This window comes from Doryrhamphus excisus, chromosome 1 (genome assembly GCF_030265055.1).
Source record: "Doryrhamphus excisus isolate RoL2022-K1 chromosome 1, RoL_Dexc_1.0, whole genome shotgun sequence".
Lineage (NCBI taxonomy): Eukaryota > Metazoa > Chordata > Actinopteri > Syngnathiformes > Syngnathidae > Doryrhamphus > Doryrhamphus excisus.
The window spans coordinates 40,837,304-40,849,589 of NC_080466.1; the positions used below are offsets into that span (position 1 = coordinate 40,837,304).

The 12,286-nt window shown below is 40.9% G+C and overlaps 2 protein-coding genes across 7 annotated transcripts; one reads left to right on the plus strand and one right to left on the minus strand.

The window, feature by feature from the left end:
• The first annotated feature begins 159 nt into the window (after positions 1–159).
• On the plus strand, positions 160–8,472 carry cenps (centromere protein S). The gene is made up of 5 exons (XM_058090470.1): positions 160–338; positions 464–587; positions 1,203–1,236; positions 1,313–1,379; positions 7,442–8,472. Exons 1-5 carry the CDS (start codon positions 309–311, stop codon positions 7,550–7,552), a joined length of 366 nt encoding a protein of 121 aa, XP_057946453.1. The 5' UTR covers positions 160–308; the 3' UTR covers positions 7,553–8,472.
• On the minus strand, positions 7,419–11,797 carry tardbpb (TAR DNA binding protein b). 6 transcript variants are annotated; one of them, XR_009132242.1, is made up of 6 exons: positions 11,636–11,797; positions 11,058–11,318; positions 10,315–10,478; positions 9,820–10,236; positions 8,642–9,648; positions 7,419–7,993 (listed from the first exon to the last, which is right to left on the minus strand). XR_009132242.1 is itself a non-coding variant. In XM_058089251.1 (6 exons), exons 1-6 carry the CDS (start codon positions 11,637–11,639, stop codon positions 9,157–9,159), a joined length of 1,233 nt encoding a protein of 410 aa, XP_057945234.1. In that variant the 5' UTR covers positions 11,640–11,797; the 3' UTR covers positions 7,419–9,156. The 6 variants fall into 6 exon arrangements, 5 of the variants coding, with proteins under 5 accessions (XP_057945234.1, XP_057945167.1, XP_057945085.1 ...); XM_058089251.1 differs by having other exon boundaries at positions 7,419–9,648; positions 9,820–9,990; positions 10,096–10,236; XM_058089184.1 differs by having other exon boundaries at positions 7,419–9,648; positions 9,820–9,990; positions 10,087–10,236.
• Positions 11,798–12,286: the final 489 nt, after the last annotated feature.

The window sequence follows — 12,286 nt, forward strand, 5'->3', positions numbered from 1 at the left end:
TTTTACAATCCATCACAGTTTTAACAACTCAAATATAAATAACTGTCAGTACTACTTTCCCTAAATCAACTATTCTCACAGAAAAGAAGTACAACTGTATATTCATTGGAATAAATTCATGCTAAAGTACCTCCTCCAACCACAGGGCGGTGCTGTGTATTAAAAATGCTTATATGACGTCATGATACTTGTTGGTTTGTTTTGAATTGTACCGCGACTTCTCCGTTACTGAAAGTAAATGAAAGTAAAGTCATGTTCTGATTAAGGGGTTGTTGTACCACATTCTATTTAAATCCTTTTACACCAACATGTCCGTGGGAGAGGACGAAACGCGTCAGGTAATGAGAGTGTTTTACTTTTGGGGGGATGGGTGGCTAATGATACTGCTAACTGGTTGTCTAGCTAGTTTGCTAGCCCCAAAGGGGCAACACCGTCGTAATGAGTATTAACATTTGCATTTCAGCGACTAAAGGCAGCTGTACATTATACTGTTGGTCGTCTGTGTCAGAAGATGGGAGAGGAACACCGGACGGAATTTAGCCGGCAGGTCGTAGCCGCAATAGCAGAGACTACCTTCAGACAATGTGGTGGGTATCAACGTCACATTACGAGTTCACACTTTATTCATCTCCACGAGACATTCATTAGTGCATTAGCATTAATTCACATTAGCACGAATATTCGGGATAAATACAATCGTCCTTCTGAGTGACACTGGGAACAATTATGTTTAATTTCATGTTATAAGACAACCCCGTCTCATATAAATGTGTTATACTTTCTACTTTAACACTTTATATCAATCAAAATCTTTGTCATTCATGTCTGCGCACGTGGACGTGCACGAGCTGTGAGTGAGTGACAGCCATTAATGCCACGCCCTCTTTTTGGACCGAACGACACATTAAATGTTTGTTTTGTTTTTGTGTGGGATGTTTATTTAGATGTTTATTTAGATACAATTCATATTCCAATTTTAAATCCACTTGTGAAATTAAAGTTGATTTTGATAGGTGTACTCGCACATATGTTATATACTATCATTAAATTTATGAAAAATTATAAATAATTTAAAAATATGTATTAATTTGTCGGACGATTATCATCCAGCTAAAGTTTTTATCGTAGTTCGGCATGTTCTTACAGTATAATCTTTGTAATGTTGATGTTCACCCAACCTCTGTTTGTCGCTTCTTTTCCAGATATCTTTGCTAAAGACTTGGAGGCATTTGCAAAGTACGTTTTGGGGTATTTTTTGGTCTTTTGTTAACTTTAAATGTTGAGCTGAGGATTTTTAACAATGTAATTTCAGGCATGCAAAAAGATGCACGGTGTCTGGAGAGGATGTGAAACTTTTGGCTCGCCGCAGTACCGCACTGGTGAGTGGCAATGCTATAAATTACATTGGTGGCGCCCCCCGATGTGTTGTTATTTTAAACCGGATTAGTATTTGTATTACTGTCGTCCGCCTTTGTGTGCCTTGTACTATACCAGGGGTGGGCAAACTTTTTGACTCGCGGGCCGCATTGATATGACAAAATTTACGGGGGGGGGGGGGCAGACTATATATTTTACACGTAACAGTCCACCTGGTATTATTGTATCTGTAAAATTGTCATGCAATCTGCTATTATTATTTATTATTTTATATTTATATTTAAATATTTTAAAAATAATAAAATATTATAATAATTACAATAAAATTAAAATAATAATTATTATATTATTATGTAAAATATGCAAATACATGTATGTACGTACGTACATGTATGTACGTACGTACATGTATGTACGTACGTACATGTATGTATGTACGTACATGTATGTATGTATGTACGTACGTACGTGTATGTATGTATGTACGTACGTGTATGTATGTATGTATGTACGTACGTGTATGTATGTATGTACGTACGTGTATGTATGTATGTACGTACGTGTATGTATGTATGTACGTACGTGTATGTATGTATGTACGTACGTGTATATATGTACGTACGAGTATGTATGTATGTACGTACGTGTATGTATGTATGTATGTACGTGTATGTATGTACGTGTATGTATGTGTGTATGTACGTGTATGTATGTGTGTATGTACGTGTATGTATGTGTGTATGTACGTGTATGTATGTATGTATGTACGTGTATGTATGTATGTACGTACGTGTATGTATGTATGTACGTACGTGTATGTATGTATGTATGTATGTATGTATGTATTTATGTACATGTATGTATGTGTATGTATGTACATGTATGTATGTATGTATGTATGTACATGTATGTATGTATGTATGTATGTATGTATGTATGCACGTGTATGTACGTATGTATGCACGTGTATGTACGTATGTATGCACGTGTATGTACGTATGTATGTACGTACATGTATGTATGTATGTACGTACATGTATGTATGTATGTACGTATGTACGTGTATGTACGTATGTACGTGTATGTATGTATGTATGCACGTGTATGTACGTATGTATGCACGTGTATGTACGTATGTATGTACGTACATGTATGTACAGTATGTCACAAAAGTGAGTACACCCCTCACATTTCTGCAAATATTTTACTATATCTTTTCATGGGACAACACTGAAGAAATGAAACTTTGCTACAATGTAAAGTAGTCAGTGTACAGCTTGTATAACAGTGTAAATTTACTGTCCCCTCAAAATAACTCAATACACAGACCTTAATGTCTAAACTGCAGGCAACAAAAGTGAATACACCCCTAAGTGAAAATGTCCAAATTGGGCCCAATTAGCCATTTTCTTTCCCCAGTGTCATGTGACCCATTATTGTTACAAGGTCTCAGGTCTGAATGGGGAGCATGTGTGTTAAATTTGGTTTTATCACTCTCACACTCTCTCATACTGGTCACTGGAAGTTTAACATGGCACCTCATGGCAAAGAACTCTCTGAGGATCTGAAAAAAAGAATTGCTGCGCTACACGAAGATGGCTTAGGCTAGAAGAAGATTGCCAACACTCTGAAACTGAGCAGCAGCACGGTGGCCAAGACCATACAGCGGTTTAACATCACAGGTTCCACTCAGAACAGGCCTCGCCATGGTCGACCAAAGAAGTTGAGTGCACGTGCCCAGCGTCATATCCAGAGGTTGTCTTTGGAAAATAGACGCCTGAGTGCTGCCAGCTTTGCTGCAGAGGTTGAAGGGATGGGTGGTCAACCTGTCAGTGCTCAGACCATACGTCGCACTCTGCATCAAATTGGTCTGCATGGCTGTCATCCCAGAAAGAAGCCTCTTCTAAAGATGATGCATAAGAAAGCCCGCAAACAGTTTGCTGAAGATAAGCAGACTAAAGACATGGATTACTGGAACCATGTCCTGTGGTCTGATGAGACCAAGATAAGCTTATTTGGTTCAGATGGTGTCAACCGTGTGTGGCGGAAACCAGGTGAGGAGTACAAAGACGAGTGTGTTTTACCTACAGTCAAACATGGTGGTGGGAGTGTCATGGTCTGGGGCTGCATGAGTGCTGCCGGCACTGGGGAGCTACAGTTCATTGAGGGAACCATGAATGCCAACATGTACTGTGACATCCTGAAGCAGAGCATGATCCCTCCCTTTGGAAACTGGGCCGCAGGGCAGTATTCCACCATGACAACGACCCCAAACACACCTCCAAGACAACCACTGCTTTGCTAAAGAAGTTAAGGGTGAATGTGATGGACTGGCCAAGCATGTCTCCGGACCTAAATCCTATTGAGCATCTGTGGGGCATCCTCAAACTGAAGGTGAAGGAGCACAAGGTCTCTAACATCCACCAGCTCCGTGATGTCGTCATGGAGGAGTGGAAGAGGATTCCAGTGACAACCTGTGAAGCTCTGGTGAACTCCATGCCTAAGAGGGTTAAGGCAGTGCTGGAAAATAATGGTGGCCACACAAAATATTGACACTTTTTGGCCCAATTTGGACATTTTCACTTAGGGGTGTATTCACTTTTGTTGCCTGCAGTTTAGACATTAAGGTCTGTGTATTGAGTTATTTTGAGGGGACAGTAAATTTACACTGTCATACAAGCTGTACACTGACTACTTTACATTGTAGCAAAGTTTCATTTCTTCAGTGTTGTCCCATGAAAAGATATAGTAAAATATTTGCAGAAATGTGAGGGGTGTACTCACTTTTGTGACATACTGTATGTACGTACATGTATGTATGTATGTACGTATGTACGTGTATGTACGTATGTACGTGTATGTATGTATGTATGTACGTGTATGTATGTATGTATGTACGTGTATGTATGTGTGTATGTACGTGTATGTATGTGTGTATGTATGTACGTGTATGTATGTGTGTACGTATGTATGTATGTATGTATGTACGTGTATGTATGTATGTATGTACGTACGTGTGTGTATGTATGTACGTACGTGTATGTATGTACGTGTATGTATGTATGTATGTACGTGTATGTATGTATGTATGTATGTACGTGTATGTATGTATGTATGTATGTATGTATGTATGTATGTATGTATGTACGTGTATGTATGTGTGTATGTATGTACGTACGTGTATGTATGTACGTGTATGTATGTATGTATGTACGTACGTGTATGTATGTATGTATGTATGTATGTATGTATGTATGTATGTATGTATGTACGTACGTGTATGTATGTATGTATGTATGTATGTATGTATGTATGTATGTATGTATGTACGTACGTGTATGTATGTATGTATGTACGTACGTGTATGTATGTATGTATGTATGTATGTATGTATGTATTTACGTACATGTATGTATGTACATGTATGTATGTGTATGTATGTACATGTATGTATGTATGTATGTATGTATGTATGTACGTATGTATGCACGTGTATGTACGTATGTACGTATGTACGTATATGTACGTATGTACGTATATGTACGTATGTACGTACGTACATGTATGTACGTACGTACATGTATGTACGTATGTACGTATATGTACGTATGTACGTGTATGTACGTACGTATGTACGTACGTGTATGTATGTATGTATGTATGTACGTACGTGTATGTACGTACATGTATGTATGTACGTACATGTATGTATGTATGTACGTACATGTATGTATGTACGTACATGTATGTATGTACGTACATGTATGTATGTACGTACATGTATGTATGTACGTACATGTATGTATGTACGTACATGTATGTATGTACGTACATGTATGTATGTATGTACGTGTATGTATGTATGTACGTATGTATGTATGTACGTACATGTATGTATGTATGTATGTACGTACATGTATGTGTGTACGTACGTATGTATGTACGTACGTACGTACGTATGTATGTACGTACGTATGTATGTATTTACGTATGTATGTATGTATGTATGTGCGTACATGTATGTATGTACGTACATGTATGTATGTACGTACATGTATGTATGTACGTACATGTATGTATGTATGTATGTATGTATGTATGTATGTATGTACGTACATACATGTATGTATGTATGTACGTACATGTATGTATGTACGTATGAATGTATGTATGTATGTACGTACGTGTATGTATGTATGTACGTACGTGTATGTATGTATGTACGTGTATGTATGTATGTATGTACGTGTATGTATGTACGTACGTTCGTGTATGTATGTACGTACGTTCGTGTATGTATGTACGTACGTTCGTGTATGTATGTACGTACGTTCGTGTATGTATGTATGTGTGTACGTACGTGTATGTATGTATGTGTGTACGTACGTGTATGTACGTGTATGTATGTGTGTACGTACGTGTATGTACGTGTATGTATGTGTGTACGTACGTGTATGTATGTACGTACATGTATGTGTGTATGTTTGTATGTATGTGTGTATGTATGTATGTACGTACGTGTATGTATGTATGTACGTACGTGTATGTATGTATGTATGTACGTACGTGTATGTATGTATGTACGTACATGTATGTATGTACGTGTATGTATGTATGTACGTACGTGTATGTATGTATGTATGTACGTACGTGTATGTATGTATGTACGTACGTACGTGTATGTATGTATGTACGTACGTACGTGTATGTATGTATGTATGTACGTACGTACGTGTATCTATGTACGTACGTACATGTATGTATGTACGTACGAGTATGTATGTATGTATGTACGTACGAGTATGTATGTATGTACGTACGTGTATGTATGTATGTACGTACGTGTATGTATGTATGTACGTACGTGTATGTATGTATGTACGTGTATGTATGTATGTATGTACGTGTATGTATGTATGTACGTACGTGTATGTATGTACGTACGTATGTATGTATGTACGTACGTGTATGTATGTACGTACGTGTATGTATGTATGTACGTACGTGTATGTATGTATGTACGTACGTGTATGTATGTATGTATGTATGTATGTATGTATGTATGTATGTATGTACGTGTATGTATGTATGTACGTGTATGTATGTATGTACGTACGTATGTATTCATGTATGTATGTACGTACATGTATGTATGTATGTATGTATGTACGTATGTATGTACGTACATGTATGTATGTATATATGTATGTACGTACATGTATGTACGTATGTATGTATGTACGTGTATGTATGTACGTACATGTATGTACGTATGTATGTATGTACGTACATGTATGTACGTATGTATGTATGTACGTACATGTGTGTGCGCGTACGTGTGTGTACGTACGTATGTGTGTGTGTACGTATGTATGTGTGTGTATGTATGTGCCCCCTATGGGTTATTTTAAACCGGATTAGTATTTGTATTATTTGTGTGCCTTGTACTATACTCTTCTGTGCTACTGTACTTTTGCTGCTGGTAACCTCAAATTTCCCCTTGTCGGACTAATTAAGGCTTATCTTATCTTATATATGCTGATATGTATTTGTATTGAAAGAACAAAACGGCTTTGTATCATCAGCGACAAAGCCTTATTAGTATATATTGGGACAAGGATACACGTACGAAACGTTGATATTTAATATTACTACTTTATTCTCCTAATATTTTCTTGCAAATTGACTTTTATTCTTATCAATTTCAACTTCTTTCTTGTAAATGTACAACTCTGAGTTTACATCTTTTGGATGACTTCATATATATTTGTATATATATGTGTGTGTATATATGTATGTATACATATATATATGTGTATACATGTATGTATGTTTGTATGTGTATATGTGTATGTATATACGTGTATATATATGTGTATGTACTATGTATGTACTGTGTATATACATGTACGTATATGTATATATAAACATGTATATACATGTATGTACGTATGTGTATATGTATATATATACATGTACATATGTATGTATATATATGCTGTACATACATGCATGAAATGTTAAACACACATGACACGTCGTGTTTGATTCTCTTTTATTTCAGTCAGTCTACATACAGAATAAGAGTGAAGAACTGGAACAAGAGCAGAGGGACTTGAAAAAGAAGAATCCCGGGAAGAGGAAGAGCAGAGTCACTGAGGAGAACAGGGAATAAAAAACGGGCAAGTCTTTCCTTGCCCTCACACGCTTCCCCGGCCATTTGGAATAAACAAGACATCAACAAAGCAACATTTAGTCCACATCATCCTATACACCTTCACCTCCTGTACATTAAACCTGTCATAGACCTGAGAGGACCTAGAGATATAAAATAGCTTTTTAGAAAAGCAAAGACCAGCGGTGACTAGTCCAAGAATTGGCCAGGCAGTCGTCCAATCAGCAGCACGCAAACATCATCAAAGCCTTTCATGAAAATACAAACACGCCTCTTACAAGCAGAGGAAAGAGCAGCTAAGAGAAGCATGAAAAAGACAAGTACTACCATGTCTCTCTGAGAAGGTCACACACTCAATGTGTTGGATGTTGCGTCTTCGTCCTTCAGCCTGGGATCAAATGGAGACCTCGACCAGCAGAGCCCAAGGTCCCCCCAAGGTCCCTAGATACGTGAATCGAATTAGATGTTTTATTCCGCAAAGCGACTCAATCAACTAAGCATCTATTCAAATGAACTTTATTCGACAACTCCCTTCATTTGACATTTTTTCCAACACCTCACAAACATCGAGAGCTACAGGGGGAAGGGGGACGTTGGACATACCACTCCACGTTCTCACACCAGCACTCGTGTCCCCCCCACCCGCCTAGAGTCTTCAGTCGGTGTCATCCACATCAAGTACACACTTACAGGTCAGGAACAAGAAACGGCACACACCATACAGCATTCAAATCAGATAATACAAGCGTTACAAAGATCACAACATTCCATCATACATTTCCATAGTTTGTCCACACGTTAAGAATAAGGGGGAATCTTGCCAAGATTTAAAAAAAAAAAAAAAGTCTTGAAGTACTAATTAAAGGATGTCCGTGTTAGGGGGGGAGGCGCTCGTAGCATCCGCAGCTTCCACTCACACACTCAGAAAGCAGTCAGAATTTGGGCTCGTTCACGTTCACAAGCAGTCGGCTCCACGCGCCTCTCAGCCCGCTCGCTCACTCATCGCTTCGCCACAAGCCACCCGCAACCGCACTCATCAGTTCCTAAAAAAATGTCACTTGCTCAGCGGAGAAAAGTGAAAACACCCACCGTCTTGTGAGAACATGCGGAGTGAAGCCGTTGTTTGATGGCATAGCATTTACAGGTGGGAAGAGAGTGATACCGATACGGCCCCGACAATGCTGCCATATTGGAGCTTCCTCGCAGGGAAACGGAAGGTGGGAGTCAACTGCAGAAGAGATTTCAATGAAGGCTTTTCTTTTCCACTGGACTGCAAATAAAGTTGGGACTTAAAAACATTTGACGTTTCAACCAGATTCTCCCCAATGCAAGATTGCCTTAAGATGACGACAAAGTCGGATCAATGGTGAAGCACAAACATTCATGCACAATGCATGCATTAGAGAATCCAGTTGAAATGGATACAAACTAGACATGAAAAATAGCACTTCCTGGTAAACGACTCACGTCAACACTCGAAATTAAAACTTTAGCTTTTCCTCCAAATCTACAAAACGTCTGCCACAAAAGTGTTTTTACACCAGAAAGAAATGTTTGAAAAGACTCATCCTTGTCACAATACTTACCACGCGGACACGCTTAGCTTACATACCCCACCCAGACGACTTTGACTCCATACTGGACCCAAACCCTGAGCTAAACCCACTCCCGCTGCTGGTGGAGTTGGAGCCCGTCCCCCAACCCAGGCCGGCCGAGCTGGCGCCGTAGTTGCTGTTCCCGGCGTTGAAAGACTGGCCCTGGTCTCGGTTGGAGCTGCCGCCGCTGGACGAGCTGCCCGAGGTGGACGACTGCTGCTGGCTGGCCAGCATTCCCATCATCCCCCAGCTGCTCTGCAGGGCCGCCTGCGCCGCCGCCATCATGGCCGGGTTCAGGCTGAACGAGCCGAAATTGGCCAGGTTGCTGTTGGTGCTGCTCCCCAAGCCGCTGCGGCTGCCCCCGAACGCCTGGGCGCCGAAACCGTTGCCGAACCGTGCCGTGCGGTCAAACTGCCTGTTGCCGTGTTTGGGCTCGGCGTTTGAGATGTGGACGCTGACGCCTTTGATGATGAGATCCTCGCCACACAGAGACTGAGCGACCTGGCGGGGAGGGAGCGGGAGATGAGTTAGCCAAGTCAATAACATCAATTTAGCGCACGTTAACGCGACAATATCTACGGGGATCCATCATACGGTCTTCAACATTCCAACACAGTAACGTAACCTAGCAACCAAAACGTTTTTATCCACTAAACAGCTCGTTGACGATACCTGATCGTCTGCAAAGGTGACAAAGGCAAAAGCACGGAAGGGCTTCGGGATGAAGACATCAGTGACTTCTCCATACTGCATGAAGAACTGCCTCAGTTCATCGGTGGTCATGTCCTCCGTGCAACGTCCCACAAAGACTTTGCGGCTCCTCAGCGGCTCGTCTGGACCTTGCTGCGGGCACAGGATGGCACGCGGGTCACGCAAACCACGAGGCACCCGTCGGGTGGCGTGGATTGTGGTGGCGTGTGGTGTCTGCGAGGGCATTACCATATTCACCTTGGAGTTAGGGAGCTTGCAGTCGCACCATCTGCCGTCGATCATGTGGCGCTGGGAGATGACTTTTTCCTGGGATTCATACTCCGTGAACCTCACAAAGCCGAACCCTTTGGAGTTTCCCGTATTGGTGTCCCGTTTGACCTGAGAGGGAAAAACACGGGATTATGAACGCAAACAAGCGACGTGCGACATTACACCCGTGACGTTTTGGGGCCGCACCTGCACCATGATGACCTCCCCAAAAGTACTGAAGTAGTCCTTCAGGTCCTGCTCTGTGGTCTTCCAAGGAAGGCCGAGCACAATCAGATCTGACGTCTTCATGTCGCCTCGTTTCATTTTCACCGCCGAGGAGGCGTCAATTTCATCCATTTTTCTTTTGTTATCTGAGTATGTCAAACACAATGATGAGCTTGATTGGAGGCTGGAAGCTGAAGCATTACAAGAAGACAAACACATGAACGTAAGAGCACTGGAAATGGTCACAAGCCATCGCCGTCCAATGAAAAGTAAGCATTGATTGCATGGGGACGCATGCTTTCCATTGGACAGTGATGTAAAAGCATTTGTTTTATGTTACAATAAATCACATTGGAAAAATTATTTTAAAAATAACAAAATGGCCACCGGATGCTTCAATTTTTTTTAGTTAAATATAACCATTTTGGACACCCTTTAATTAAAGTAAATTAAGTTTCATTTGTGGGCAATTACCAGACTCCATTATCTATTCAGCAGTGGATTCATAATGTTAATTATAATAGAGAACACATGCAAGAGAAAAAGAATCATGTAAGCTAATGTGTACACATTTATGAATGGCATCAGAGCCACAATTACGTCATTAGTGGGCGGAGCCTTGCGTCAAACGTCACCCCTCCGCTTTTAAAGAAAGTAAACATAAACAATGTGGGGCATGACTGTCTCGTGAGTGAAAATGCGTTTTTGAGCATGCGCGTTGTTACCTTTTGGGTAGTTGACGACATAGACGATATTCCCCCATCCGTTCTCCGGGGCGTGCAGGACCCCCTCCACGAGCCGCACTCCCCGCATGCACTGAGACACGGGGCTCCTGAAGCGCAGGCCGCACGCTCCGGGGAACTGAGCCGCGACCGTTGACAGCAAGACAGTGCCGTCATCCTCGGACGGGATCTCCATAGGCTCCTCGTTTTCCTCCTCTGCCACTCGGACATACACTTCGGCCATTTCTCCACAAGAAGAGTCCACTTTACCGCGTAAACACAACAGGGCTAGTGTTAGCTGCTAGCTAGCTCGTTAGCCGTCTACAATAGCGGCTAATGGGCTAACAGCACCCAATGAGTCAGGCCGCTAAAAATAAATGACAAAACGACGTCTGTTGTACAAAAGTGTAAATATTAAAAAATACAACCAACGGATATCCAATTTAAAGACAACCGACGGTGCATTCGATTGTCTGCCCCTTTGTTCGTTTGGACGCGGTTATGTGTCAACACGGTACGACGACAGCAGTAAAGTACTTCTTCAGTGACGTTATTGTACTACTAGCACAAAAGCAAATTACCCATTGATCTCTCCCTTAGGCTGCAGTTCCGTTCGGATAGAATGAAAGTACACGGAGAAATACGGCATATAATATTGTTTCTTCACGAGGCCAACAGTCACACCGCCATGTATTGCCTGTTGGGTTACCTAAGAGAAACAGGAAGTGCGTCACCGTGTTTGGACGGCTTGATTAAAAAAGGGGGGGGGTTGTTTCTAGCGATTAAATTATGCACCACCGTGTAATTTAATAATTAACATTTTAAACTAACAGCATGTTTAACGAAAGCAATAAGTATATTCGGTGTATACATAATTTAGTTTCATTGCTCACCCTCGTACCGACTGAAAGATAGTACAGTCCATTCAACTTCCGTTATACTTTTACTGAGAAGAGGGGCAAGATGGCGGTCCTATAGACTCATTTTTCGTAAACAATAACACACGAACGGCTTTGACCGTCTTCTATCCTCCCAATTTTGTTTATACGTGGTATCATGTACAATGTATCTGAATATATAAAACACTTTGATATATAATTATAGCAATATACATTTAATAATTTAAATCGGGGGTTTTCAAAGTGTGTTGCAGCAGATTGAGAAAAATAAAAGTAAGCCATCTGCAAAGCTAACTTCACTTACGGGTATGCAAAAAACAGTCAAAATATACA

Excerpts from the sequence above, each read along its gene's own strand:
- cenps (XM_058090470.1), top strand. The coding sequence starts at position 309 with ATGTCCGTGGGAGAGGACGAAACGCGTCAG. Across the intron at positions 339-463 it reads GAGAGGACGAAACGCGTCAG|CGACTAAAGGCAGCTGTACA; the intron begins GTAATGAGAGTG and ends TTTGCATTTCAG. Across the intron at positions 1,237-1,312 it reads GACTTGGAGGCATTTGCAAA|GCATGCAAAAAGATGCACGG; the intron begins GTACGTTTTGGG and ends ATGTAATTTCAG.
- tardbpb (XM_058088891.1), bottom strand. Across the intron at positions 10,479-11,057 it reads TGTCGTCAACTACCCAAAAG|ATAACAAAAGAAAAATGGAT; the intron begins GTAACAACGCGC and ends TGACATACTCAG. Across the intron at positions 10,237-10,314 it reads GGGAGGTCATCATGGTGCAG|GTCAAACGGGACACCAATAC; the intron begins GTGCGGCCCCAA and ends TTTCCCTCTCAG.